Raw genomic sequence first — 27,646 nt, 5'->3', positions numbered from 1 at the left:
GGAAGTGGTTCTGTGGAAAATCAATGAAAAAATCTGCAATTCAGTACGTAGAATAACAAAGGTGCACTGCACCCTGGTTGGTGTTTTTGGTGTTGGTGCTCCGGTTGCCGCAGGAATTCTTCAATCGGAAGTGTTAAATTCCCGAAGAAAATATAGTTTAGATCCAGTGTAACGAAAGAAGAAAGGCAAAACGGTGTAAATTTTCACATAAACGACGTCGGAGTGTTAGTGTGTGAGATTTTAGTTTTTACATGTGTCCTTGCCAGCAGCATCCAAAGCATTAGAGTAGCCTTGGAGTCCCTCAAAACCCGAGAAACATTCTCGCGCAATTTGGAAGTAAAAAAAAGAGCATCATACCAGCATCGTTTAGTTGCGTCGCACATACACGCACAAACACACACCCGAAACCCGCACAGTGAGTCATGGGGAAGCTACTGAGCCTGCTGGCGCGGGATGAATCAACCTGCTGCACGCCAAAAACGTACGATGTGTTCCTGGACTTTGAGAATGCGGCCCCAACCGACCTGGAGCGGGAGGTGTACGAGGAGGTGGACCACGTCCTGCGGCAGTCCGAGATCGTGCTGGACGAAATCCAGTGCTACAAGGTGGGTCGCTTTTTCTTCTTTCACCCTCAAGGGTATGTGGGACGCGAAAACAGAGCAACGTTTTTCGGAGCACGTCTGCAACAAGGATGTGAAAAGGCGGCTCCGTCCATCCCGTACCGCAAGTTGTTTCGGATTGTGCAAGGTGTGAAAAGTCAATCGAAACAGAGAGACAAAGCGCTACGAGAGCAAGAGCGGGATCGACACAAAGGATTGCAAAAGGAAGGAAACTCACCCAGGCTCAACTGTGAGTTTGACCGCCAAACAGGATAGTCGAGACGAGGGTCTCTTCTGCTCGCCTGCAGCTGACACTGAGAGAAAAGGCTCCCTTTTTCATCCAATGCTCTTATCTCACGCGTTTTATGCTCTTATCAGCGCAACCAACACACAAGGGACAAAACAATAAAAACCACAACCAGCCCTTAAACAGCCGTAGCCCTTGTGTGCGTACGATTGGAGGGTTGTTTTTTTTTCTCTACTCCAATTATTCGTGGTGCTGATAAGCTTAATCAACACACAACCCCAGTAGCTGCTAAACTGGTGGTTGTGCGCGATTTTGCTGCATCAGAATGCACAAGGGACAAAATGGTGGGAAATGTGTGTTAGTCAAGGGAGGCTGTGTTTTGATGCTCGTTTGACAGGAGCAAAGGATGTTGTCAGTCGCTAGTTTGACAGATGAACAATGCGCGGGGAGGAATGTTGTTCAAGGACGATAAGAGCAATCGATGCCATTCACTCCGCATCCTGCGCTGTGTCCTTGGAAATTGAAATACAGTTGTTGTCTCATTGCTTTCTCATCTCTCACTTGATCTTTGGCCCTTGTTTCTTTTCTAGATAGCATCTTTTTTTTATCTTTTCACTCATTTGTTTGCATTATTTATGTTATGATTTCCTTACCCATCCGAAGTATAAGTGCCAAGCCCCTTGGATTGGCTAGTGCGATGTTTTCTTTTATCCATCTCTGTGCAGAATGTCGTCCTCCAAACGCTTGATCACCATATTTCCTTTCCTTTTTGTTGTATAATCTTCGCCGGGTTGTGTTTTTGGATCGAATTAATGTTTATAGCAAAAATGAACGATCGCTACGCGCCTTCACCTTCTCCCCCTTTCTTACTGGTGTAGAAATGTGGGATTGTGGGTTAACTAGATTCAAGAAACTTCCACGCTGATTCGTTGCGCCCATGCGTTCCCCATCGTCATCAACACACCGTCCACGCTATCGGGCGTCTTTTTATCAAACATGTTTCCTTTTTGGCACGCGAAGTTTCGGTGAAAGTATTGCATGTGGACGAATCCATCGGACTTGAAATGTGAAGTAAGGAAAAATAACTTTTTACACACTCTTCCCTTCAATCACACATCGAATTGCTTGTGATGAATAGGCTGAGTTTGTTGGTTGATTATTGATTAGTGTTTTCCTCCAACGAAACGGGAGCGGCTCAACCCTGCGGGTAAATGGTGGAGATGGCACAGATTGGGAGCACAAGGGGTCAAGTTTAATGGAGTTGTTTGTCGGACGCCCGTGTCTATGATGAGCTATCAAATTATCACACACCCAATCGTAGCTTTTCGGTGGAAAACTTTCTTCTGTTTTGATATGTTTTTTCACCTTTTTCGCACCGAAATTGATCCCCGATTGTTCCTTCGGGCGTAATGGAAGCTTTCGTCCATAGAATGGAAAGAAAAACTGTACATAATTTGATACCCACCCTGCAAAGTTCAGTCCATTGCGGTTTCATACACATAAAGAGGTCTGCGTTTGGTGGCCTGCTAACCGTAATAAGATAGATATGTGTAATGTTGCTTTATTAATAGCACTTATCAGACTTGTGTTGGAATTCCCATCAGAACGTTCGTGAAACGTCAATGGTTTTGGAGCATACAAAAAGAAATAAACAGTCGCACTTGATGCACATTTGATCAGTTTTAATAATTTTCAATTAGAATTTCAAACATGGTCATGAAAATTATTTTCTACTATTAGTAATACGCATGAAACCGCTTAATTTAAGCTTTAGCAAAGCCATGACAAAATGCAAGAAACCCATAAATTTCCCCCTAGCATGGTTACCCCCGTAATACCATCGAAAAGCGCATCCAATTTCCATGTTGTTTTATTTTTCTTAATCCTACCTTTTATTTTGCCATTGCATCACGTTACGGGTTATGCTGTCGGGCTTTTCCACCTTAACGGGCAGATGGGCAGGTTGATGTAATTAAGTAAACATTAGCCAAACAACAACGGCACAATGAAGGTGGTTTCACTTTTCCGTAACATCAGAGTCAAATCCACCGAAAAACAAAAAAAAAACATTTTCTACCATACAGACAAGCAAAGGAAACGTCTACGAAAACGACGACGCAGTTTGGAGATGGACGCCACATCCGTTTTCTTGGCCCCTCGCCCCGCGGAGACTTTCCACGGATTAATGTTGTGGTTCAAGAGAAGGAGAGGGGAGGAGATCGTTGCCGAGATGTTGGCCTTAGGTACATGAGTCTCGGTGCGCGTTGCCTCTTCTGAGATTATTTGTTCCGCCCCAAAACAAAGTTGCCGTTTTTTTCGACTAACATAATCCACCGAGATGTAACCGGCGTCTGTCGCCACACATCTGTCTGCTTTACTTTTTAGTTGATTTTTCCATCATCGTACGGTTTTCTTCGCTGGGCGAGGCCTTTGCCCTCACCGCACGTCCATTAATCGTACGTAGGACGGTGTGTAGATCGTCAGTTTCGACAACTTTGACAAATCCCCCACTTCGATCAGACACATTCGTTTGGCGGTTTTCCGAAAGGTTCCACCATGTTTTCCCCTTTCCTGGAGGGCCATTTTCGTTTGTTAATAGGCAAAGAAAAATTGTTTACATTTGCTCCTCGTTACTTACCTCGAGCAGGAAAATTGCTTTCTCGAGTGTTGCTCTGCTCACGGGTTTGGAATTATTCGTAATGGGAAAATAATTACGCCCGTTGTAAGGAAGTTTTGCTTTTACGCATTATCTTCTGCAAAGTTTCTCAAAGAATTTTGGGTCGAGCTCGAGAATCCCAAATGTGTAGGTAATAATATTTTTTTAAACATGAGGTTAGCGCTAACAAAACAAACATTCTCCACTTTTTTTCCCACTGGCCAAGTGCGCGCTTCAGCGCAAACGGAGAAAAACTCTCACTTTCCCTGAGCCGATACATGGAAAACACATCTCCCGGAACCATCATCGTCTTTCAACGACCTCCCAACTCGCGCGCGCGTGGTCTATAATTTCACAATATTTTCGGAAGAAAAGATCCCACTTGGTGCGAAGATGCTCGCGTTGGAAATTAACCCTACCATCCACATCACTCCCAATTTTCCCCCCTCTTTACGTGGCTGTAGAGGTTTTAGTACATATGAAGAAGAAATCGGCTCATCTCATAAGCAGAGCACTTCTTTTTCGCTCCAAGTGAGGCAATATGAAACCATTTCTCGACCGCTTTCTTCTTCCTCGTCGGGGTTTGGTTCCGTTTTTGTGGCTCATAGTGGTTTTGCATAATCCATTAAACAGATCTTTGTTAAAATATTGTATTAATTAATGATTTCAGAATTGTAAGCATATCAAAGCAATGCAAAGTGGAATAATTTTATCAAGTCACAAAAGTTACTTAGCTTATATGACGTGTTGTATGAATACTGTCCAGTAAACTTTAGTAAGTAGTAGTAAAGTAAAAAAGGTCTTGAATGCAAAAATGTATATTAGTACTCCTATGAAAGAATGCAGCGCAACTAAGAATATAAAAAGCATAAATTTGTCCGTTCGCTAATGTTGGCCAATCTTCTATCATACAACTTTTTTTTTCTTATAAAATTTTTTTCGGTAGAATTTTTATTTGATTGCGCTTTTTTATTGCTTAAAAATACCGTGCGTGCTTTATACCATTTAATAGACATGAAATTATCACGACTCCACGGAACCGTCCCATTCCTCCGCGTTAAAGCCCACTGTGCGGCGGCGGCGGTACACTTTACGCGAACATTTATTTACCCTCGACAGCATGCGTACCCTCCGCCCCCAAGGCGTTCCGCGGAAAAAGGCCCTCAAAATGAACCGGTGGAAATTGGGGTGGGTAGGAGAAGGAAATATCTATTCTAAAACCAGCGCCGACGGATCGTCTCTCAGCGCATCCGCGCACCAGCCACGCGAGCGAAAAAAAAAGGAAAGCCCATTAAAAGTGACCCCGTTTTTCCGCGCTCTTTCCAACCACCGGTGGCCACCGTGTGGAAGTCGCAATGGTTCTATTTTCGAACGCCCGGAATGAGGAAGCTCCAACCCCGGCGGGCATGAACGATGGATATCGATGGTAGCGGATCGATTATTGTCGATGCTGTTTCACTTACCTTTAGCTTTGGATTTGGTTTGCCAATTGGAAGTGAGGGAATGTGACTGTTGCTGCTAAACTCAAAAGTATTATGTAAAAAATATTTTTAATTCATTCAAAGTAATTCACAGACCGGAAAACGGAATATCCGCTTCCGATCGATTGAATAAATTCGGCATCCCCATTTCTAGCCATGCGTCGAGCCACCTTCTGTACGCCTCAGTTTCAGATAGTTGCTGAGGAAAAAAAATGAAAAACAGCGTCACTGATTATTTATTAGCTCGTCATCGATGAGCGCGATGGGAGCCACGGAAAGTGTCTTTTTCCTGTGTATGTTCCCTCCGAACGATCAATTTTGTACGCGACAATAGTAATCTTTAATCGTGAGCATGCGACACGGGGGCGCAAAAACCAAACCCTCCCAACGGTGGAGAGAAGCAAGGGCAAACCGACAAGAGGCTCCCGAACAGATAAGATAACCTCGGAAACTAGACAAACCGTTCGCCCCTTCGTTCTGTTGTGCGCTTTTTGAGATTTAATATTCCCATTCCGCCCGAATGGGGAAGCAAAAGTTGGCGAAAGTCGGACCGGGAATGCATACAATTTGCCTCGGTGTGATGATCGCACCCCCAAGAGGAAGCTCTAATTTATGGTGGGCGGATAGTCGGGGCGCTGTTTCATGTGTGTGGGTGGGGATTAGGTGTTGGAGATATGAGGTTTTATTTTCTGCAAACGTTAGTAGTGGAGCCGCAACTAGTTAAACGATGGAAAAATAAAAATATGATGTACGTGTCCTATTTGCAAACGAGTTTCAAGTCGGTCAAATAAAAACGGATAAAATATTTTTCATTGATTTGTTTAAAAAAAACACGGGGAAAACGAAACAAAACAACCTAAACTCGTTTCAAAGTATAACTATACTGAAATCATTTTTGTAGCTTTGGCTTGATGAGTCTAAGCGTTAGAACAAGTAATATAATAATAATTCATAGCTTGGCGCATTTTTCTTTTTAATAATGCCATAAAAATTTAAAACTATCCAGGAATGTGATATATTATATATTTCAATAATACATAATCGAACATGAGCTGTTTTACAAGACCTTCGTCTAATTTATTTACGAAGGTCCGTCCCGTTACAATAACCCATACATTCATTGTTAAGTCTAACTTCAACGTTCAAAGTTGGTAATATTACCAGCACACGCTATCAGAGTACCGGACTCAAACAGGGAAGCTTAGTTCCTAGAATTCCAAATAACATCAATTCCCTATCAATCGCAAACGGAAGCGAACCGATTAAACGAATATTTGGCGACTCGCTTAACCGTTTGCACTATCAACACCAACAACAAACGTTATCTCGGCAAACGTTTGCGGAATCAAACCGAACGGGTGGGGAAAAAAAGCTTATGCTCTTCTACTTAGCAAACCAAGCCGACCACCGGCGTTGTCCTATCGCACGCCTACCGCCACTAGTTTTTCCTTCCCCGCGTTACAATAATCACGCGCAAACGCCGCGAAATAGTGTGCCCTCAACGTTTGGTTTAGTGTTTGGAGTATGAACAAACAAAAAAAAACTGGGGAGTAAAAAGAGAATTGCGGCTATTTTCGCCCTGCAACCGTTGCGTCATCGTCGACGAGCAAATAATAAACGGGCGATAGATAACGACGACGCCTCTGGTGTGGAGCCTCGGGGTGGCGATAAAACCTTAAGGGATAGTAGACGGCCAACACCCAACCGAATTGCGTTGACTTATTGCTGGCTTTCAGCTAACCCTACTAACTCGTGAGAATAAGGGTTTGATGTTAATTTATATCATAAAAACACTTTTTCATTATTGCTAAATGGTTTAGAACAAACATTTTCGAAAGATACTATACAACTCCAACCTAATGCTGTGAACATTATATCGAAACAGCAAATAATTTTTTGAAATAAAAATATGTTTGTAATCAATTATTTCATGAAAAAAAAAACCCAAAAAGAAGATGTAAATTGAAGTAAACGATAAAATAAAGATAAGTACATATAAAGTACAAACATAATTGTCTAAAATTAACGTGTGGATTAGTGTTGTGTCTTATGAATCTTTTGACTCGAGATTCATTCATACGAATCGTTCAGCTAAGATACATTCACATGGATTCATGAATCTTATGGGATTTGAATCTTCAAACGCTAATGAAACCGAAACCTTAATGAATCTTCATGCATCTTTCATGGATCATTCATAAATCTCTATGATTCTTTCATTGGCGTGGATCATGCGACCAAAAACAAAGAGGTCTCTTTACCCTTTTTTTTTGCTCATCACTTTTCATCAATTGATTAATATTAGGGATTCATGAATCTCTCATTCAACGATTGATGAATCTCTAAAACACAAAGAATCATTCTGGTTCATGAATCTGAATTTCATTTACACAACTTAAGTCGATGCATCGAATGTAAACAAATAACAAAATGCCACACCTTATTTATTTATTTTTTTCGGTTGTGCACCTATTGTTAATATAAATGTTTACTTTTCAACTACGAAAGAAACATGCAGACAAAGAGTGAAATTATGCTGTCGCCAAAATGACAAACATGGAGCGCTTAAAAAAGGAGCAATTTAATGGGACGTCGATTTGGTGCTGGCTTTCGGAAGGATTGGGAACGTTAATCCATCGCATATCGAGACACAATCGGCCGAAGGATGGCGCCTCCGAAGGCCACGAAAGTCAATGTGACGGCCATTCTTACGCTTACTTTCCCTATGGCCATCCACGCATTTGCCGTTTAATTCCTTTGGCGTCTGGTGGAATGCTCCGTTGGCGGGCAGCAGTTGTCTGGCGGTTTTCCCTTTTTTTGTGTATGCGTGCGTTGTCATTGTCCAATCGTGTTCAGAACCACGCGCCCCACGACCCCAATAATCGCGTGTTTTGCGTTTTTTGGGCGCGTCGTACCCGAGGCAATTGTACTTTTCATTTTCGACTTTGCTTCCGTTACGGTGAAATAATTCAATTTCCCTCCAAACTGGTTACAAAACTGTCCCTCTCCCGCTAAAGCCAAACGCCGGAATCGAGGGAAGCAGAACGCCGCGATGACATCTCCAGTGGGAGGAAGCAAAACATTGGATGGGTGGACGGATGGCGCAAATGGTGCAAATGTGGGGACCGAAATCGAAATCATCCAACCGCCACTTCCGGCGACCATTTCCACCAACCGTCCGCCCATGCCGCTCGTTTGCTCGTTGCTCGTTTAAATTTATTCGCTTTGTTCGCACACACACGCACCGTGGTGGGACCATGGCGAGAGTGGTGGGACGGTGAAAGAGAGGTGCCTTTTACGCATCTCAACGTGGTCCCTTTTCCATATCCGGATCCACCATCAAACTCGCCCGGCGGGGCGGAAGAGAACGAGGTCCGCTTTGAAGTCGCCAAGAATGTCGTCTACAGCGAGGGAAGGGAAGGGGTGAGGAGTGCACTATCAAATTGAATTAAAAAAAGCACCCAGGCCCAGGGCATTACCGCCATCCCAAGTCCAAGCTGTCGGACCGAAACGCGGCCGGCCGTAGGTGTCCGTCGGATGAGTCACGCCACCGTTCGCGTCTCGCGACGCTGGTGACGATGAGTAGATGAGCCCGATGTGTTGATGATGGGCCACCCCGCTCTTCCGTACCTTGAAGGTGTGCGCGAAAAGTAATACCCCGTTTCGCACACCCCATCTAACAATGGACGACCACAAATGCAACGTGGAAAGGTACGGACGATGCTTTATTAAAATAATGTACCGAATGGTAACACTCCATAACTCACACTAAAGACTTGAGTGAGTGAGTGAGTGAGCTGTCCACTGACTAATAAAGTTAATGAGTCCAGGAAATGGGATGGAAAATTCAATTAAAATTAGAACCAGTTTTGCTGTAAAACAAAGGCATGAAGTAATTACTCTTGTACTTGTTCTACGGAATTCCTGTTTTCCTTTAAGTAACTTTGTGTTCTTTTAGATTCCAATTCATTCACATTGCAACTAAAGCCACGCATCCAGAGAAGAGTTATCAAACGCCAGTTAAAAAGTTATTTCTTATACGAAACACTTACTGTGACTGTATACTTTAGTTTGTATTGTTGATGATTCATTAGGCATATAGAAATAAACTGAAATGGTATTAAAAAAATCAAAATATTTAAAGTTTTTTAGTATCAGTAGTAAGCTACATCTATATACATTTTTGTTTACAATCTATGTATACTCACATTGCCTGAAAAAGAGTTGTATATACCATTTTACAACCATTCAATGACTCAATGATTTTAAATTGAAATAAAAGCGTATTGTTCTAAATGATTTTGAAAAAAGGATTCTTTCTTATGCTATACGTACTTTTTTATTCTACTCGTTGCCTTAATTCATTACAATCACATTTTACTTGTAATGAAATACTAAAATTGGTGTTTGTTGTAAAGCACAAAATGTAATAATTATTTGCTCTACCAGGAATCAAGTAGTTATTCAAATTCATGAGCAAAACTTCCGATTTGTAAATAATATTTTCCCGTTTGTTTGACAGTTTATCGAATTCTTTAAGAAAATCTCTCTCTTCCTACTTATGAACCACTTGCCGTACTTTCGTTTACCGCAAGCTCATAAATTGGGCACGAGAATGAGTTTGCTCGTTTGCTTTGTCTTCTGTGCAAGCTCCTCCAGAAGACATTACATTAACACTCCTCCGGCCTTACCGCGAGTGTCCTCGAGCTGTAGCATTTTGCGTTTGACAGTTCATGCGTTCATCTCCACGGATCTTGGGCCCGCTCGAGGTGTTATTTATTCATCAAGCGTACGCAAAGAATGGACGTCTTCTGCTCGACTTAGAATGCACCACTTGTTCGGACAATCGCCTGCGCCGGCTTTCTTCGGTCGCCAGAAGAAAATTCTCTCCAGGTTTTCATTGTTCTCCCTCCCCCCGGTTGGAAAGAAAATGCGCCGCACGGGTTAATGTTGGTAATTTCATTGCTCATGTCGGTTCAGAATTCTGTCCCAGTCTCTTCGTCAAGTGAGAGGAGCCTGTGATTACCACAAACCCAACACCACTCAGACAATGTTGACGGGTGTGTGTGTGTGTGTGTTTGTAAGCAAGGACGATACGGTGCAAAATTATGCCGCTGTCGACATGTCCTTGCGACACGTGTCCATTTTCTGCTCAACAACGCACTCGACAGCAAGGCAAACGCGAAGGATCACGTACTTTTACCATCATTTTTACACCCATAGCCTTTTTTATTGTTTTCTGTAGTTCTCTACGTGCTTTTGAACTTTTGCAATCGGTAAGGCGTTGAAGATTATCCAACCACGTGAACAACACGACGATGAACCCCGATTAACCCCCCTGATTATCGTTGAATGTCCTTCCATAAGAGAGAACTTTCACAAAGTTTTATTTAAATTTGTCATCAAAATTGTTTCATGTTTTTAACAACAAATCCAAATCCAACATCTTTTCTTCACTTTTCAGTGTTTTTGGGGCGATCTGTCACGTTTATCCTAACATTGTTTGAGTCTTAGGCCCCCGAAGCCCACTCTCCCCCCTTTTCACTCAACACCCCTTTACGCTTCCTTCCGGCTTATGGTTGCCATTATTGTAACGCCATTCTCATCGGGCGGCCATTGCACTTCCGGATTACGCGCGTACATGCAACACGTTCGCTTCCTTGTGCACGTCTACCCTTTCGAGTGTGTGTATCGATTGCACACGAGGCACCCCCCCCCCCCCCCACCCCCCTGTGTTTGGATTAACTACTGGCCGCATTGTCGTTGTTGTGCTTGTTGTTGTCGCAGGCGCGAGCACAAACGTGATGAAATAAATTCATTTGTGTGCCGGATCGTAAACGGAACGGGAGAGAAATGCACGCTGCCCGGGCGTTGTGTGTGCATTTTGGCTGCATACGATGTGCACATTTTCACGGCGTTTCCCTTCATCAACGTACGTGGCCATAAAGCAACGGAACAGCGTGCAGTTAAGTGCACGCGGGTTTGCCAATAGCTTGTACCCCCGGAGGCCGCTTTATGAGCTCCAAAGCGAGTGAAATATTTCGCCAAACGGCTGCTGCCGACAATGACGAGACGAAAATATGTGTGTACATTTCACAGATTGTAATTGGAAAACGTTGCCCGTGTCACCTCCAACCTCAGGCATTCCGTGCCTTCCTTAGCAGATGGAGTTAATTTTCTCTCCAAACAAATAACTCTTCCACCAGACAGCCTTCTGTTGTATTTACAGGCGAACGCTATTCTTGGTGAAACACAGACCGAAAATGGTTCCCACTCCCGCCAGCTGCTGGCAGCAAGGATCCACGAGAAATGGTTTCTCCGTGTAACTGACCTACTTTAAATCGATCGAAACAGTCCCGTTTTTCATCTCAGGTTTTCTATAGATCCTGTTTTACTACTACTTTTCGGAGGGAGTCGGAAAAGCAACGAGTGTACCGAATGTAACCGTTGTTCACAGTGTGCCAGCACCGGGTTATCGACCACTTTTCGTCCCAATTTTTCCCCATCTTCAGCGAAACAAAGCACCATTTAAACACGACGGTGGTGGACGAACACACTCCCGAGCTGGGAAAAGCAATTTTCTTTCCCGCACTTGCCAACACCGCCTATCTGCTGCACACCTGAAAATGGTCGGTTATTTGGGATTCGAGCGATGTAAAACTTTTGCACCGGATTTTCTTTGTTATTCTGGCGTAATGTTTCTGTTAAAAAGAAACGAAAGAATTGGAATTTGGAAGTTTGGAAATGGAAATATTGTTTTAACAAAATTACAAACAACTTCTACGATACACAAATTTTCCTTTGTAGCTAAAAAATCGCATGAATTTCTTTAAACCTCTTGAACATTCCTCCATAACCATCACCACGGTAAAAAGTGTTAAGTATCCATTGCGCATTTGGAATATTTTTGTGCTAAGCTTGAACCTTTATCTACACAAGACAGACATTTGCCCTCGTCCAGCCTTTGTAGATTGAACTTCTCTTAGCATCCAGTTGTGAAATCTAACCGATAAATACTTCGTTGAGCGCTCATTAACATCACTCGGGGAGGGTTTAAAATTTCTTTTGAATACACGCGCAATTACTCACACCGAACGAACGAACGAAATAGTAATAAATGTTTAAAAACTAAATTTTCTTCCGTTATGGAAGTTTATTGATTAGGTTATTGTTGTATGATGTTATTGTAATGTGATTCAAATTTTATATTTTCAACTTCTTCCTTGTGTTGGTACAACATGTTGGTATTGAAAACTAACATGTACATGTTTTGGTTTATTGATTGTTCCGGTTCTGTTTTATTATACCTCCCATTTTGCATTCGGTAGCTTTAAAGGCGGCCTTAAGAACCGCAAAATTCGAGTGTAATAAACTTCGATCAACTTATTTGCGCCTTCCTAAACCCATCCGGATATTTAAAAGAGGTAGCGGCTAAAAATGTTACGACTTAAAATAAACCCTGTACCGCCGTATTGGTCGAAACGACACGTCATATTTGTGCACTCAAAAAACGAATAAAAATAATAAAATAAAATAAACCACCCCTAGCGTGACTCAGTCCGCCACCGGGGGCCGGCCGGAGTTCCTTTCACCGCAACGAGAAAAATATCCACGAGAGGTGGACAGTTGGACGTTTTTGTTGCCGTTTTGTGTTTTGCGCGGATGAGAATCTTAAAACAGAGCCCCAACAAGCGAGCAAGGGTTCTGTGGAATGCGGAAAGATGTGGGTTTATGTCCGTCGAAATTGCACGCTTTTTTCATGCACGAAGAAAAATATATCCTCAATAAAAATGGTACTATGTGGGGGGGCGTGTGTAGTACGTTTGGCATAAAATCGTTAAGCAAATACCATACTTTAAATAGCGCACAAACCGTGTTTTGAAGCGATTTGTCTGAACATAATCATGGAACTAATCACTGAAATTTCGCAACCACCATAAATAACACTAGTCTGACGTTTCCGAACATTCCAGACTGAACTAACGGGTAGGTCACGAGGCATACACAACATACAACTAAACCTTCATGGGTTCAGTAACGGGCTTGTGTACATGCGATAAGATCTACCCTGTTTGATTTAAGAGACCTGGCTACAACAGCACCCATTTTCCCCCAGAACCCGGAGTCCTCTTGAAATATTCCCACCTGATGACGGTATATGGCGGTGTTTAAGAGTGCCTGGGGTGTTGACACAAGCGCCACCACTTATGACCCTTTGCCAATTGGGATATTGCTTAGGTTGAAAAGTTCAATAGCTCGTTGGCGCGCTTTTCGGAAGCCATAGGAACAAGGCTGGCATCATAAGCCAGGTAGCCATAAACGGTACGGCACTGCGGTTTAAGCTGCCTACATGTTTAATGACCCTTTAAAGCGGTCGGTAGTCAGCTGTTTGTGAACTGCAGCGATTTGTTACACACCAGGCCGTGCAGAGGCCGTTTGCTGTTCTTGTCTTGGAACCAAATAGCCCCGCATTATGTAAGCGGAACTGCAGCAGAAAGCGGCATCGTCAGGCATCGAAATACATCATCGTGCCTTAGTGTGTCAGAGGTTAACGGGCGTTTAGTTCAACTTCACTTCAGCGAAGGGTGCCTAGAACCGACGGCCTTTTCTGCATGGAACGCTCTGTAAGCCAAGGGCAAAATCTAAACCAAACCCAAGCCAATGCGTGACACGAGCCATTTATGCACCGCTCGGAATGCACTCCATTCTGGTATCTAATTTTCCGTTACCTCGACGCTGGTATGTCACGAGGTGGATTGGCGAAATCAACACCGGGGACCAGCGGTTCGGGTGCGAGAAGAGCGGAGTTGGCGCGAAAAGTGCAGTTTGTGTGATGTGCAGCACGTAAACAAAAAGGAAAATAAAACGCATGAGGAGCTGCTCGGTGGGAGGTTGGGTTGGGTGAGTTTTTATCTCCGATGCTGCCATTATTTCATCACCACTTCTGCGCACATGGATGCCCAAACGGTGTGGTTCACTATGTCACCAGTGACATTTCAACTAGCCTGTGGCAAGAAGCTTCACTTTCGGTCGAGATCTGATTGTCGGTTGTTTAATTGAAGCACAATCCGCGTGCCATGGTATGGGGGGGCAGCGGAAGGGAACAATTGGTCAATCAGGGAATGTGGCCGAGTCTACCGACACCACAAACCAACCTGTTTTGGTTGCTCCAAGTGTCAGCGTTGGAGAAACGCAATTTGAATTGCGTTTTATTCCATGCGAACTAACCATTTCAGTGTATTGTTTGCCACAAGCACCACCAAAACATCCTGTTTGATCTTATTACTTTGAGGAGTTCGAGGTTTTTTTTGTAGATAGTTTAATATTTTTTCGTTTGTTTTCATTTAAATGATATTGATAAATAGTTTATGTTGGAAACTGTTCCAACACTGTGCAAAGGCAAAGGAAAATAAGTATTTCATTAGGAACCGCTTTGGTGCGGAACCAACAAATTAGTCTTTTACTCAACGCTGATGTTTGTACAATGGTTCATCGCGCCCAAACGAGCCCTATTTAAAACCTTCCACGGGCGAAACCGTTGCCAAGGGTCATCGATCCTCTCGATCGGCCGATCCGTCAGCTGATCGATGATGTTCCCTTTTGAGCTTATCACTTTCACCGGGCACTGTTTTTAGCCGAATTGACAGCTGGCGTTAGAAGCAAAAGTGTTTCTAACAGTTGGTAAACAATGATTATTGTCAAACGAGTTAGACATTTTTATTTAATCCAATATCGAAAAGACATTTATTCATTGGATGAATCAAATATCTGATGCAACATGTCATCCCTATTCTGCCCTCAAGAAATCCATCGTTACAGGTCATCCACCTCAAAAACAGACCGATTCCTACGGGTGATGTCAATCAGCTTAAGTAAATGTTCGACCTTCTGATGATGTTGCTGCAGCAATAAAATACTTTCTTCGGGCCAGAGTTTCCGTCGACGCACCACCAAATAGGGGCACGATAAAACCATGTCAGGGTGATTGGAAAATCTCTAGGCCGACGTCACCATTTTAGCCATTTAACTTTTGACATCGTGCCGGCCAAACCCGGTCTGAGCCTTCCAGCGGCTATGGATTGTCGTGCAGCACATTTTTCTCCCCAGCCACAAGGTCAACTTCAAAACTTCGGTTGGGGCTTAAAACATTCTGGGCGAAAGTTGGATGGTTGAACGAACATTTATTTATTCGTGCTGTGGGGTGCTCCATGTCCGTTCCTTTGGTGAAGGAAATCCGGAGAACCTCAAACCCCCCTGATTCCAAGCTGTGTAGCACTCACATACACTTGAGGTTTTGTAAAACACCGGGAAAAACTACTGCCAGACGAAAGGACGACGTTTTGCTTTTTATTCATGTCACTTTCGCAATTCGTTTTCCCCGGGGTGTACCACATGGATCCGTTAAAATAAGGCCCCACCTACAGAGAGAGAGAGATGGTACCGAGGATTGCGTGCAACCGAGCAACCCTTTTTTTCATACCAAACGACCGCATGTTCTAGGGCCATTGGGATTTTAAAGCCCCCCTTCATTTGTCCGCATCCTTGTTGTGGAATAAAGGTAGCGCAATGTTGGTGCAAAACGGAAGCCATTGTTTCGCGTTTGAAGACGGCACGGCCGGTCAGGTTTTTCCGGCGGAAGTAACCGCCGATCCGGTAACAACAGAGAGCGTGGAATTGCAACATAAAATACCCCGTTTCGTCCGAAAAGGAGACCTGATTTGAATATTTTTAAAAATAGCCCCCAATGTGGGTTAGAAAATGGAACACATAATGAGTGAGGATTTATTGAGGAAAGGCACAACATGTAGCCATTTCCCATTAGATGCATATGGACTATAATTACATCGATTGTGCAATTGTTCCATATTTGCTCAAGTGCTATGTTTCTTTTTTTTCAACCGAGTGGAAAAACAAAGAACTACTCAAAATGGCAAGAATGTTGAGTTGGGCGAGGTTGCTGGTGTACTTTGGAATTTTTCTCCCGGTGGGTGGCAGCGCACATGTGGGTCAGTAGTTGCACGAAACTGAAGCGGGCCCCTGACGGTGAACTGGCTCAAGTTTGTCGCATAGCTTCGTGCCATGGGGGGAACGACGACACGCCTTACATCCGACGTCGAGTGGAAGTGGAAAGAACCGTTCGGGTGGAAAATGAAGTTCAGATGCGAAAACGCTGCAGGGTGTTTTGGTACACCGAATCGATTAAACGTGCTACAAATCAGGCAAAGCCAGTCGTTTAAGTTTTTTGGAAGCATCCACCGAATCAAAAGCGGAAACAACAGAGAAAAATTAGACTTTGCAGATGACGGCAGGAAACTGGAAAGAGCAAACAACAGCTGGAGCTCTAAGATACAGAACGGAAGTTTGGGAAGAAAATAAATTAAAAAGAACATCAATAAGCAGTACGGCCAACGAAAATCCGGTAAGCCCAACGGGAGGGCGGGCTAGCTATTTAAAATCATCTGCTCACTAGTGATGTGTAAATTCGACAAAAAACCGAAACCGCTCCCGAATGACTCCACCAATATTGAAAGCGGCTCCGTAAAGTAGGTGCAATACTCCGAGCTCGGAACCGTCCGGAGCCGCTAGTCGGCAGCCGGAGCCGTCCGGAACCGTCCGGAACCGTCCAGAGTCATCCGGAGCCGGCTCTGGCTACCGATTACTCCGACGGCTCCGGACGACTCCGGACGGTTCCGAACGGTTCCGGACGGCTCCGGATGGTTCCGGATGACTCCGGACGGCTGCGACGGCTCCGGCTGCCGACTAGCGGCTCCGGACGGCTCCGGACGGCTCCAGACGGTTCCAGATGGTTCCGAACGGCTCCGGACGGTTCCGGACGACTCCGGACGGCTGCGGACGACTCCGGACGGCTCCGGACGGCTGCGACGGCTCCGGCTGCGACGGCTCCGGCTGCCGACTAGCGGCTCCGGACGGCTCCAGACGAAATCGTGGGTTTTGCTAAGCCGGAATCAGAGCCGGTTTAAAGATGCTCGGAAGCGGTTCTGGGTGGTGGGTGCGGTTCCAAGAACCCACCACTATTGCTCACGCGTCCGGTCGAAGTACGTGTTTCAATTCCGACTGGCATATTGGCCAGTTTGGTGGAAAACGCAAATAAAAAAACGATGCCCTAGGTCGAGGACGCGCGAGAACGTGAAAATGGGAACAAACTGCGGTAGAAAACTGCTCACGAAAACTCCCTCGTTACGTTCTCCGGGTGTCAATTTGCTGCCCTCCTTGCTTTCGTGACCGCGCAGACAAAGGTTCGACGAGAACCACCCATCGTCCTTCGGAATACCGCTGCACACAACACAATGGAACGATGCATTCCGTCGCCACGAAGGTATCTTTCGGCATCCTTGTTGAACGCTTATCCCCAGATGGAGCGACTTTAAACCGGGGGGAAACTTCCTTCCATAAGGATCTTTCCAAGTGTCTGCTTTAACGCGGAGGTCTCTACTCCAAAGGACAAAGTAGAGTATCGTTTTGGGAAGGATTTAAATTCTTAATGAATTGAAAGCACATCTTTGCCTTTGCCCCAGCTTCGCTATGATTTTTATTTTCTTTCTTTTGAATTTCCCCCCTGGGGTCGTGGGAGAATATTTGTCAGTAGAGATGCCAGCCATCTTTGTTCGCAATACCAGTGAAAAAGTAAGGCAAGAGGTCGACCTAAGCTTCCCCGGCGAACGAGCATCACAAAATGCCAGAATTTTCATCCCGAACCCTTTAGGATAACCCTTGAGGATGAAACATAGCAAGGGAAGGGAAAAAAGTTATTTTCACCTTTTTTCCGCAATCCTGGCGAGATGAGGGGTTGGTTGGGACAGGTTGAGACATAAACCCACTCCAGTTTTACTCGTTTTCCACACGTGGCAAGGATTCTCGTTAGCTTAAGCATCCTTCCTGGTGGTTTTCGTTCGTCCATGAACGGCGTAAAGATTCTCGTTCGATGGAGATCAAATATTGATACAATGTTAACCACAGCGGAGCTCCATTCCGGGCGTTCCGGGACGAGCCAGCAAGAGACACATGCCAGCAGAATACTAGCACATCATCGTTCTCTCTTTACCAGTGGATTTCGTACCCGGCTTAGGATACCATACGATAGCATCCTGTACAGTTGCCCTCGATACGGGATGATAGTTCCTCCACGGGAACATAATGTTTCTCTTGAGCTAAGGAAAAAAGCATCTCCTCCTACCACCTTCTTGGTGGGTGAATTTATGTGAAAAAGTATGCGAGAAACTCTCGTTGGCCCATAATTTCCTTCTGCGCGTTTGCTTTTTTTCATCCTTTAAACATTTGAAAGCATTGGTTACAGCAATGTCAACAACTCAGTCCTTTACTATTTTCTTTTCCAACCTCGCCACAACAAACTGAAATGGCAAAAAGTGCCTTGAGGAGGCAAGTTGTCCGTTCATAAACTAAACTGTGGTTGGAAGTGGACGCCGGGCCGCTTCGCTTATCTATGATGTATACTATTAAACTTTTATCTAGCTGCACTCGTTGTCGTCGTCGATCTTACGGCATTCGTTTTTCTTAAAGCTTGCATCACTGACCTAGTTCTATGCCATCGAAAAACCGTTCGCTGATGTGTGTTTTTTCTTCTCGCTTTTCTCTCTTTTTAGGTAAGTCAACGAAGCGCACCCCTCAACGCTAATAGAACGCGGAGAAATGGCACAGAGCAGCATATAAACGATGTCGTAAACGGTGGAGTAAAGACTATAGAGTGCGCCAAGACAACGGAATGTCTTGAGGATGGGATATGCTTCGCTTTTGTGTCGAGAAGGAAGCTGTGGCTGCAAGTGATGAACGCAATTCTTTTCGCGCTCAGTTAAGAGGAATGAAGTATGTCTGTCTGTCGGTTGGAGCGCTAACTTCGTGCAGTTATTGTTAGCGACACGCGCTTCGAGGGAGCGCACGCCACGAGACACAACCCGGCAAGGTCATTTTCATAAACAGCATTGCAGCACCCCTCGTCCCACTTCATAAACCAAACCCCTAAGGGTGTCAAAGTGCAGCTGGTGGGGTAGAATGCGTTGAAGAAGAAAAAAGGAGCCCTCCCAGTGGGTGTTAAACATGACGCTGATAACACAATCTGCGACCAATCTGGGACCAATTTGCGCATCATCCCGGTCGGTCGGTTGTCGAAATTTTCGCCAATGATTATGTGTGCGAAACGGGAAAACGGAGAGATTTCGAAGAAGCACGTCTGCGAGCAACCGAAACCCCGACAATCTGCGCCCACAATTTGCTCTGCAAATCGGTGCCTGTCCCGTGGGACGAAATCATGGGTGTCACTAGACTCGCAAGACGTTGTCCTGAGCCCACGTCGTCACGCGATAACAGCCATTCTTCTTTGCTCTCTAAAGCACGAGAAATTGAAATCTCGAGGCGCAGATGGACTGCATCTCGCTCATCTCGTGCCGCCGCCCACACGTACGATGTCGACAGAGCAGAAAGTGCATAAATGTTGGCTGGTGCTCCCGTGCAATCTGATACGCAAGCGTAGGCCGGTGTCCGCAAGAGCTCTGCTGCGGGGAAGCTGTGGGTGACACTATTGTGTATCTCTTCGTTTTATTATCGGCTACAACGTGAAATGGAACACGTGTCGGGGAAGTCGAATAGACTCTCAGCAGCCGTAACCCAATACCGACGGCGCAATGTGGTTGATATTCGTTGCAAAATGTTATCTGGAGCCAAGTTTCTTAACACTGCATGCTGCCGCTTTGGGGAACCATAACGCCAACAGTTCAGCTGGTTGATTAAAAATGACACCTTTTATGTCATTTTATCCAGTTACTTGAGATGTTTTTTCTCGTTTAAGTAAAACTTGATAATTTTGTGAGAATAGATTTCCTTATTTGCGAAAACCAAATGCAACGATAAATGAAAACGAAATCAGATAATTTCTCTCGCAATAGGATATCTCCTATCCGATTCGAATCAATTCCGCATAGCACGATCGATTGCATCTCGTTCGTGGGGGGAGAAGGGGAGTGAAATAATTCATCCGGTAGCGAAACACATACTATTTTATTGACCGAAAGATCACCCGCCAGCACCAGCCATCCTTTGACAGCCTTATAACATCTCATCAACAATCGGCCCAAATCTCCTCCCGAAGTGTTCCCGGGTTTGATTTCACGACCAACCAATCAATCAATCAATCCTATCGATTACGATTACGTCGCCTGCAGTCAGGCCAGTCAGTCAGCCGTTCAGTTAACCCCACGAATCGCTGTTGTGTCCTCGTTCGCCACTTCACGCGTGATCCCCCCTTCCTGTTCCCGGGGAGGAAAATCCGAAGCATTTCCCGCTGCACTTCTTCTGCGAGCCCCCTTGCGGTGTTGATTTATTTCCACGCTCGAGTGCTGGCATACTCATCACACACGGGTAGAAGTGGATCACTATCGTACTCCACCCCCTAAGCCACTGATTCCTGCTCCTTTCCCTGTTCGGCGGAGATATGGACCGTGATGCTTGCTGCGAGCATGTTGATTAAATAATTAATTATGTATCTTTCCCGGCAGCTGCTACTATCCGGTTCGGTTCGGTTCGTTTAGTTGGCGGTCGGTTCTTGGTGTTGTTTCTGGCTGCATTAATGTGCACCGGCTGTGGGTGCATTCTTGCCTGTTCTCTGATCTTCTATTTTTTTTCTATAATTTTATTCACTCCACTGCACCTCACTGCTTTCTATGCCATCGTCCCCATTAGTGCATATCAACACAACAACTGCCGGTGTTCGGTCTCTCTCTCTCCCTCCCTCTCTTTCGCGATTTCTGTCCCTTTTTTCCTTCATTCATAATCGCATCTGGTCGCGTGAATGTGCATCAAACCTCCTTTGCACAATAGAGAACGGGTGGAGCACTGTGTATCGTTCTTCCTCCACCGGGGTGCGTTTCAGATGGTACGCGTTCGGTTTTTCCTGGCGCCAACCTCCCTCCCTTCTGTTTGCGGATGAGTGCGTGCAACTTTCGTGCTCATTTTCTATGCCGCTCCTGGTGCACAAAACGAAAAAGAAAAAAAAACTGCACCACTCTGCAGTTGTCGTAACAGTCGAAGTCAAGCAGAACTAGTTACTTCACTTCATTATTATGTTTTTATTCTGCCTTACTATTTCTCTACCTACTGCTCCCTGCTTCCTTGATTGGCAGCAACTGCCTGCCCGCCTACCATACCCCGTCTCGTCCCGTGTCTTTCTAGACGGGTATACCGGCAGCCCATCCATGATTTATTAATAACACGCCTATTTGCGTTCGGGGCACTGATTTATAATCGCTCGATGAAGCGGCGGCACACTCACTCGTGCGTTCTTCGTTTGATGGGAATGCTTAAGGCACTTGAAAAGTTGGCCCACTTGGATGGATGGTGGCTGGCTGTCAACAGCATCGAACATCGCGTTTGGAAGGAATGTTGACGGGTTTTTAACTTTTTCCTGGCAACACGACCACCTTACGGCATAATTATTTTCATAATCGGCCATTCGGTGTCACCTTTGGCAGCGCAGAGTTATTTGATTGGCAATTATGGGTTTTATTGCGGGCACTGGGAAGGAGAATGAAATATGTCGGTGTGGACATGTTACCGAAACGTTCTTTTCGTTTTAGATTGTATGCTATCGTGCTTCCGTTAGGACACAGTATCATCGAAGCAGAGGAAAGATATACACGCGATGATGGACCAACTTTAGTACGGAAACCCGTAAATGCCGACAACGACAACGCCCCCAGAAGAAGCACCAAAAGTGAGACAGTTTAGGGCATTCTTAATCGGGTATTACATGCCAAATCGCGATGGAGAACGATACGCCGTTACATTGACGACCCTACACCACAACCACCGGTGCTTTCGAGCCCGTGTCTTGCATGGCCAAATCGTTACGCCCCCATGGTAATTAGGCCTCCGGCTCGCACAACGCTCCCCGGCCAATTCGGTGTTTTTACGGGCTCAATCATCGAACGGTATCGGTACAAACAATTTACCTAATCTGATTGCATGCAAAGGCAATGATGCGCCTCCCGTAAACGAGAGGGAGGAAAACGAATAAGAGCCGGTAGCATAAACAGCGCCAAAATAGGGGGGGAAATGGCGATGAGTTACGATCGTGGAATAGAAGTATGCACCGGCGGAGAAATAGTTGCTAGCTGCCAATGGTGGCTCCACTCCAGTGGCCAGTCGACGATCGTTTCCGGTCTCCGAACGTTGCACCAACGAAAAAAAAAAACTACCGTTGCGCCAAAGAACGCCCATCCACGGGTATGGGGAAAAGAAAAAGGAACGGTTCCCTCATGGTAATTCCGGCACAGAACAGAGTTCCCTTCCACGATGGCTCCACCGATAAAGATTGCGGCCGGAATCGGTCGGTGCTTGTTGGAATCGGTTCGATAGTCCCGTCTTCTTGCTTTATTTTCCCCCTTTTCTTTCCGCCCAGAGAGGCCTGTAACTTTTTCCGTTCTAGTGTAGTAAATTTACGCGAAACATGCAATCGGAAGCCGCCGGGAGTCTCAGCCGGAAAATGTTGCCCCCTGGGAGTTTGCTGTTCGTGTGTGTGTTGCCGTTCGGGAAGGAATGGATACCCAACCGGTGCGCCGGTTCGCTCGGTAGCTGTTTCCGGCTGGCCAACTTTATCAACCGTTCGGCAACATTTCACATTGCACGATTGAAAGATAGCAAACGTCGATAGTAAAAACCAGGGACATGAGAATTAAGAGTGTAGTGTTCTCTATGTTTCATTTTAGTTTTCTCCTTTTAAAGGATCACATGATAAAAGCGAGTTTCGAGGTTGAGGAGTTGATTCTGCCCGAAGAGAGACACCCGGATTGCAAAAATAAGGACGACTTCCCGTCGGTTGTTTTGCCCGCAAGGTTCGCTTTAACAGTTAAAACCAGACCTGCGGTGTTACTTTTATGTTTTAAGTACAAAAAAATACAACGTTACAGCGGCAAAGGGTTTGCCACCTCGGGCCATAGTATCCACACACTCTACCAGAGTGTTGTTTTATCACCCAATGCTCGTAACTTTCTCACGTTCTCCTTTCTGGACGTTTCAGTTCCGTCCTGCGGCAACACATAAACCAACCTCTGGGTTGCTGTGTGAGTGTAAAACAAAACACCATTGCGTTGGAGCACGAACTTGAGGTTCTAAATTTGTTGAGAAAAAAATATTACTTCATTCCCATCTGTCGCGTATATTCCTTTCACCTTTCATAATTCCATATTCTGGTGGGACACCCATAATCCTTCCTACATCCTTTTATCTGTCCAAGTGTGGGTATATCCGGATGCCATCGACCCCAGCTCTCGTCAAGCGTCCTCCATTCGTCTGGTGAAAAACAAGAGTCGGTAGAGTTGTCTGTTACCATTCCGGATGAATGGCGGCGAAGGATTTCTGCCCCTTTTTTCCTCTCTCTCTCTCTACCTTCCATTGCAATCATCGGCACAATTACAATTGCAATGCCGTCGGTCTGATGGGAGAATCGCCCATTGACAGGACACGGTCACGTAATGACGATGTGCTTCGTTATTCGCGCCCTCGTTGGCGCTGTTCGGGGCGCATTTACTGAAAGCCGGTAGCTTGTGTCGGCTGTCGATTGCAAATGATGACAAAAGTCCGTTCGAGATTAATCCGTCACCGTGTTCTGTTGGGGAGGATTGTAAATTGCAACTAGAGAAGAGGTTTTTGCACACAACGTTCAGAAAGAATGAGTTTCACTTCTTCTTTAAAGCATATAAATCATTTTAAAATATTTTTCTTAAACATAAACCAATTTGCCAAGTGCAATAATCTAATCGTAGATTGGATTATATTGAAAAACATGTATCGGCATTTAAAACCCCATTTGCTTGATTCTAAAAATCATCTCTTAAGTATTAAAAACCGTACCATCCACGTACTTAAAATTAAACAACACAATCACTGAACGATGAGTGAAAAAGGTTTTTGGTTCAGAAAAGCAACAAACAGTTGATTTTCCATTAAAAACCATTGTCGTTTGCAAATCACGTGACAAACCGTCGTCCTCGGCTTGCATGGATTGCAAAACGTGCCAAAGTGCAACCAACCTCACACTTCTTAGTGCCTTCCAATCCATTCCTTTTCCCAAATACCTAAAACTCCGCACGGGAAAAACGAAACGTCCAAGCCATGCAGGCATTACCCACCCCGGACGCGAACGTGGGCCCCAAAGCGTGCCCAGAAGATTGCGGCTTATTTAGCGCTTGATTTAGCGCCAACTCGACCCGAGCCGGTGTCGAGAAATGTTCGGTGTTGTCAAAGTGGTCGGCAAAAAGATGGCCAACGAAGAAGCGACCGTTCAGTGAGACATGTTGATTGACTGGCGGACGTCTGCAGCTCGAGTCAAGGGAAATGATCTTCCTATCTAGGCTTCGGTAAGAGGGATGATGTCAAATACGTTTGCAGATTTCGGTTCGTGGTGGTTTGGTTGTTTGCGGAGAGGGACGAGTTGTGCCCAAAAAGTGTCAAGTGGCATGGATCTAAGTCATTATTTTGTTAACTTGTCAAAGCGTTACGAGATATAAAATATAGAGAAAGCAAAGGATAATATTATTTAATTTGGGTTTAGGTAAATGGGGTTTAAGTGCGGAGGACTTATTTTAAAATGATGATCATTTAATGTGGGCTCAATGGGCTTAAGCTAATCACTATAGGCGTAATTGGAGCTAACTAAATCGATCCAGAATTCCGCTTAAACCTGATCATTCATTACCAAAATGAATCGATCAACCTGCTACGGAAAACAAAGTCATAAAGCAACCGAAAATACGGCGGAAGCTGTAAAATGGTTGCCATTATTCGCACCACCGGGCTTCCTCCGTTCGCCGAATGTAATTTGAATGAAGAAAAGAATTCCATCACGATTTCCTGCCCACAAGATCTTCCTTACCCTCAGGCGAACGCGCAATCTGCTAACACGATCAACAATCGATCGATCGATCGCCCGATTCGAAAGACGATTTATTACATCTTATCATCTCCCCCCTCCCCCCATACGGAGCGAGATCATCTCTTCCGGCATTTAATCTCGAAAGGCGGAACACGGTTCCTCGATGATTCATCCACCGGGGGGTGGCGGTGTGGACCATGTTTAACGACGAACGGCGCACGCCACGGTGAAGTTATTTCTCTTCCGAACGATGTTTGCATTTGTCGATGATTTGTTCGTGTAGTGGGCAGCACACCGATGGTGAAGGCGGGGGGATAATTTATGCGCCAACTTTATGGCTTTTTATGGTCAGAGAAGGGCGCAACATAACAAGCGGAGCGGAAAACAGTTAGAAGACGACGGACGGTGGTGGTGATGTTGATGGATTGGTTGAAGGTTAGCTACGATTTGCTCGATATGTGAAATATGAATCTATTTAAAATGGACTGCTTGCTTGTATTTTTTCATAATTTATTTATATTATTTCACGTTTGTGTAAAATAACTTCCAACATTATGAAACAAGTTATTTTTTTCTGTTCTTTTTTGTCCAATGGAAAGTAATATCTAATTCCTAGTGCCAAATTCAAGCTCACCGGAAACGGCTCCACAATTACTGTGGGGTGCCGTTGCTATTTTTGTATTTTTCTTCTAATAACGCTGTCGAAACGCACCTTCTACATACATATGTGCGTATGAGTTCCGCACGCACATCAACCCAATCGTTATCGGTTCGTACGGAAAAGGCAATCCCGCCACAGCCCCACAACAACTGCTCCGGATGTGGGCAGCACTTTGATGGTCCCAACGGAACGGGGGAACTATAAGGGGACGGGAGCTTGGAGTAAGCATAAGTCTAGCCCGCCAGTAGTCGGCACGTGGCTCCGATGACGAATTCCGCTCCGGTCAGGCGTGAGGGTAGACTGAAGGGTTTTTATCGCACCGTTTCGAATAATCGGAAGAAGCATAAAAATAAACGCAAACTTGCACATACACAACACACACATGTACGACAAGATCATGCTGCGAAACCGCAAAGCATCGATCGTGTAGAGTTGGTCAAATGGTGCGACAGTGAAGTGATGATAAGCCACTGGCTGGAGGGTGGAGAAGGGTTACCAAGGGAGAGAGTAAAGTCAAGGTTAGTGGAGCCACGTGGAGTGATAGGGGAAGTTCATTCGCCAGCATCATTAGCATTAATCGTTTAATGATCTCGACCAAGGGCGGAACCATGTTCGATGACAGAAAAAAAAATAGTTATTTCATATCAAAGTAAAAGAAATAGATGTATTAAAAATCTAGACTATCTCGATTGGTTTTATGTTAAAGGTTTTTCATTTCTTAACTAGTAAACACAAAGAATGATCACTTCAAAAACTCAATTTATTAGTGTTGAGCTGCTATGCCATATTTTTGGTGCGTAGAAAACCCAAAACCCCAATATTGAATCAAACCCACAGACTTCTTTTTGAATGTGACTCATAAGTTAAATATTTTATTTTATTATTTTATCGTTAGGTACGAACAATTTAACTAGCATACGTTGGTATAGACGCTTAACGTTTTTTTTTTCTTTGTGTCAGCCACCATAACGATCGTCGGATTTTCCGTTTGTTGTTCCGTCTATCTAATGACACCATTACCATATATAGCAAAAAGCGTTCTGTAAAGACCCGCGACCAAACGGGTTGCTCACCGTTGGGTTTTGGTTTTTCTTTTTTGGTGGCGATCAATAACCGAGAAATCGGTGACGCGACGATGCGTCGGTGGCCCGCGAATAATGCGGATCAAATTTAACCTCCAGGAAAGGGAGATGATGATGTGTTTTATTCCACCTTAGGTGGTGAATAATCTTATAGATCAGGAGAGTTTTTACAACAGTTTTATACACAGAAATCGGGAGCAACTTTTTTGCTAATGTGTCACGAACAGAAAATAATAAATAAATATAATTTTCAACGATAAATCTAACAAAAGTTGTAATGTTTTTCCTTCCTTTCCGTTACATGTAGAATGTAGAAAATCAAATAATTTCAAGCAAAACATCCAGTATCAATGCTTGATGGCCTTGGAGTTACAGCGTTTTACATTTCAGCTTGCAAACCCGGCAGAGTACGTAAAATCGCAAACAATGCTAGCCTACTGTAAACTAATTGATGCTGAATCGTCAAACCTCCAAATTGCAAACATAAACGGGTCAAGTAGACAATTCGTTACTTTCTAGGATCCACCAAAATAGCTAGCGGTTGAATGTTTGTAGTAGAGACGATCAGTTGAAAGGTACAGGATAAGGTAGCCTATGATCGCCTTTTTGCATCAGAAAACGAGCGCGAATCACAACAATCCTCGCAAAAGTATGCTTTCGACCGGAAAGCGATTTTCCCCTACTTTTACCTGCACCCCTCAACTGGTCTACTACAAACGTCTATGCGCCAACTATGATTGCGGTGGATCCTAGAAAGCGACGAATTGTCTACTTGACCAATTTTTCTTGCCATTTAGAGGTTTGACGATTCAACATCAAATGCTTTACAGTAGGCTTGCATTGTTTGAAAACGCTGTATTACCCAAAAAATAAACCTTCCTATTGCCCGATCGGATTAAACGGCTCCGAGCGCAAATTTACTCCCAAGCAAAACTTATTCTAATGTCATCCGCTCGTTATTTATGTTCCTTGCCGCCGCAGGTCCAATGCAAGAAAATGGGAACAAACGCATCCCATAAC

General features: G+C 44.6%; 1 protein-coding gene across 1 annotated transcript in view; it reads left to right on the top strand.

Moving 5' to 3' along the window:
* The first annotated feature begins 343 nt into the window (after positions 1-343).
* Positions 344-27,646, top strand: part of LOC131281881 (CYFIP-related Rac1 interactor B) — a 28,719-nt gene continuing 1,416 nt past the window's right edge. The window contains exon 1 of the mRNA XM_058311242.1: positions 344-605. Within this exon, the coding sequence (XP_058167225.1) occupies positions 423-605 (183 nt within the window). The 5' untranslated portion in view covers positions 344-422. The remainder of the gene's footprint in view (positions 606-27,646) is intronic.

The sequence above is a fragment of the Anopheles ziemanni genome, chromosome 2, assembly GCF_943734765.1.
Source record: "Anopheles ziemanni chromosome 2, idAnoZiCoDA_A2_x.2, whole genome shotgun sequence".
Classification (NCBI taxonomy): Eukaryota; Metazoa; Arthropoda; class Insecta; order Diptera; family Culicidae; genus Anopheles; species Anopheles ziemanni.
This window is presented reverse-complemented; position numbering and strand designations above follow the sequence as displayed.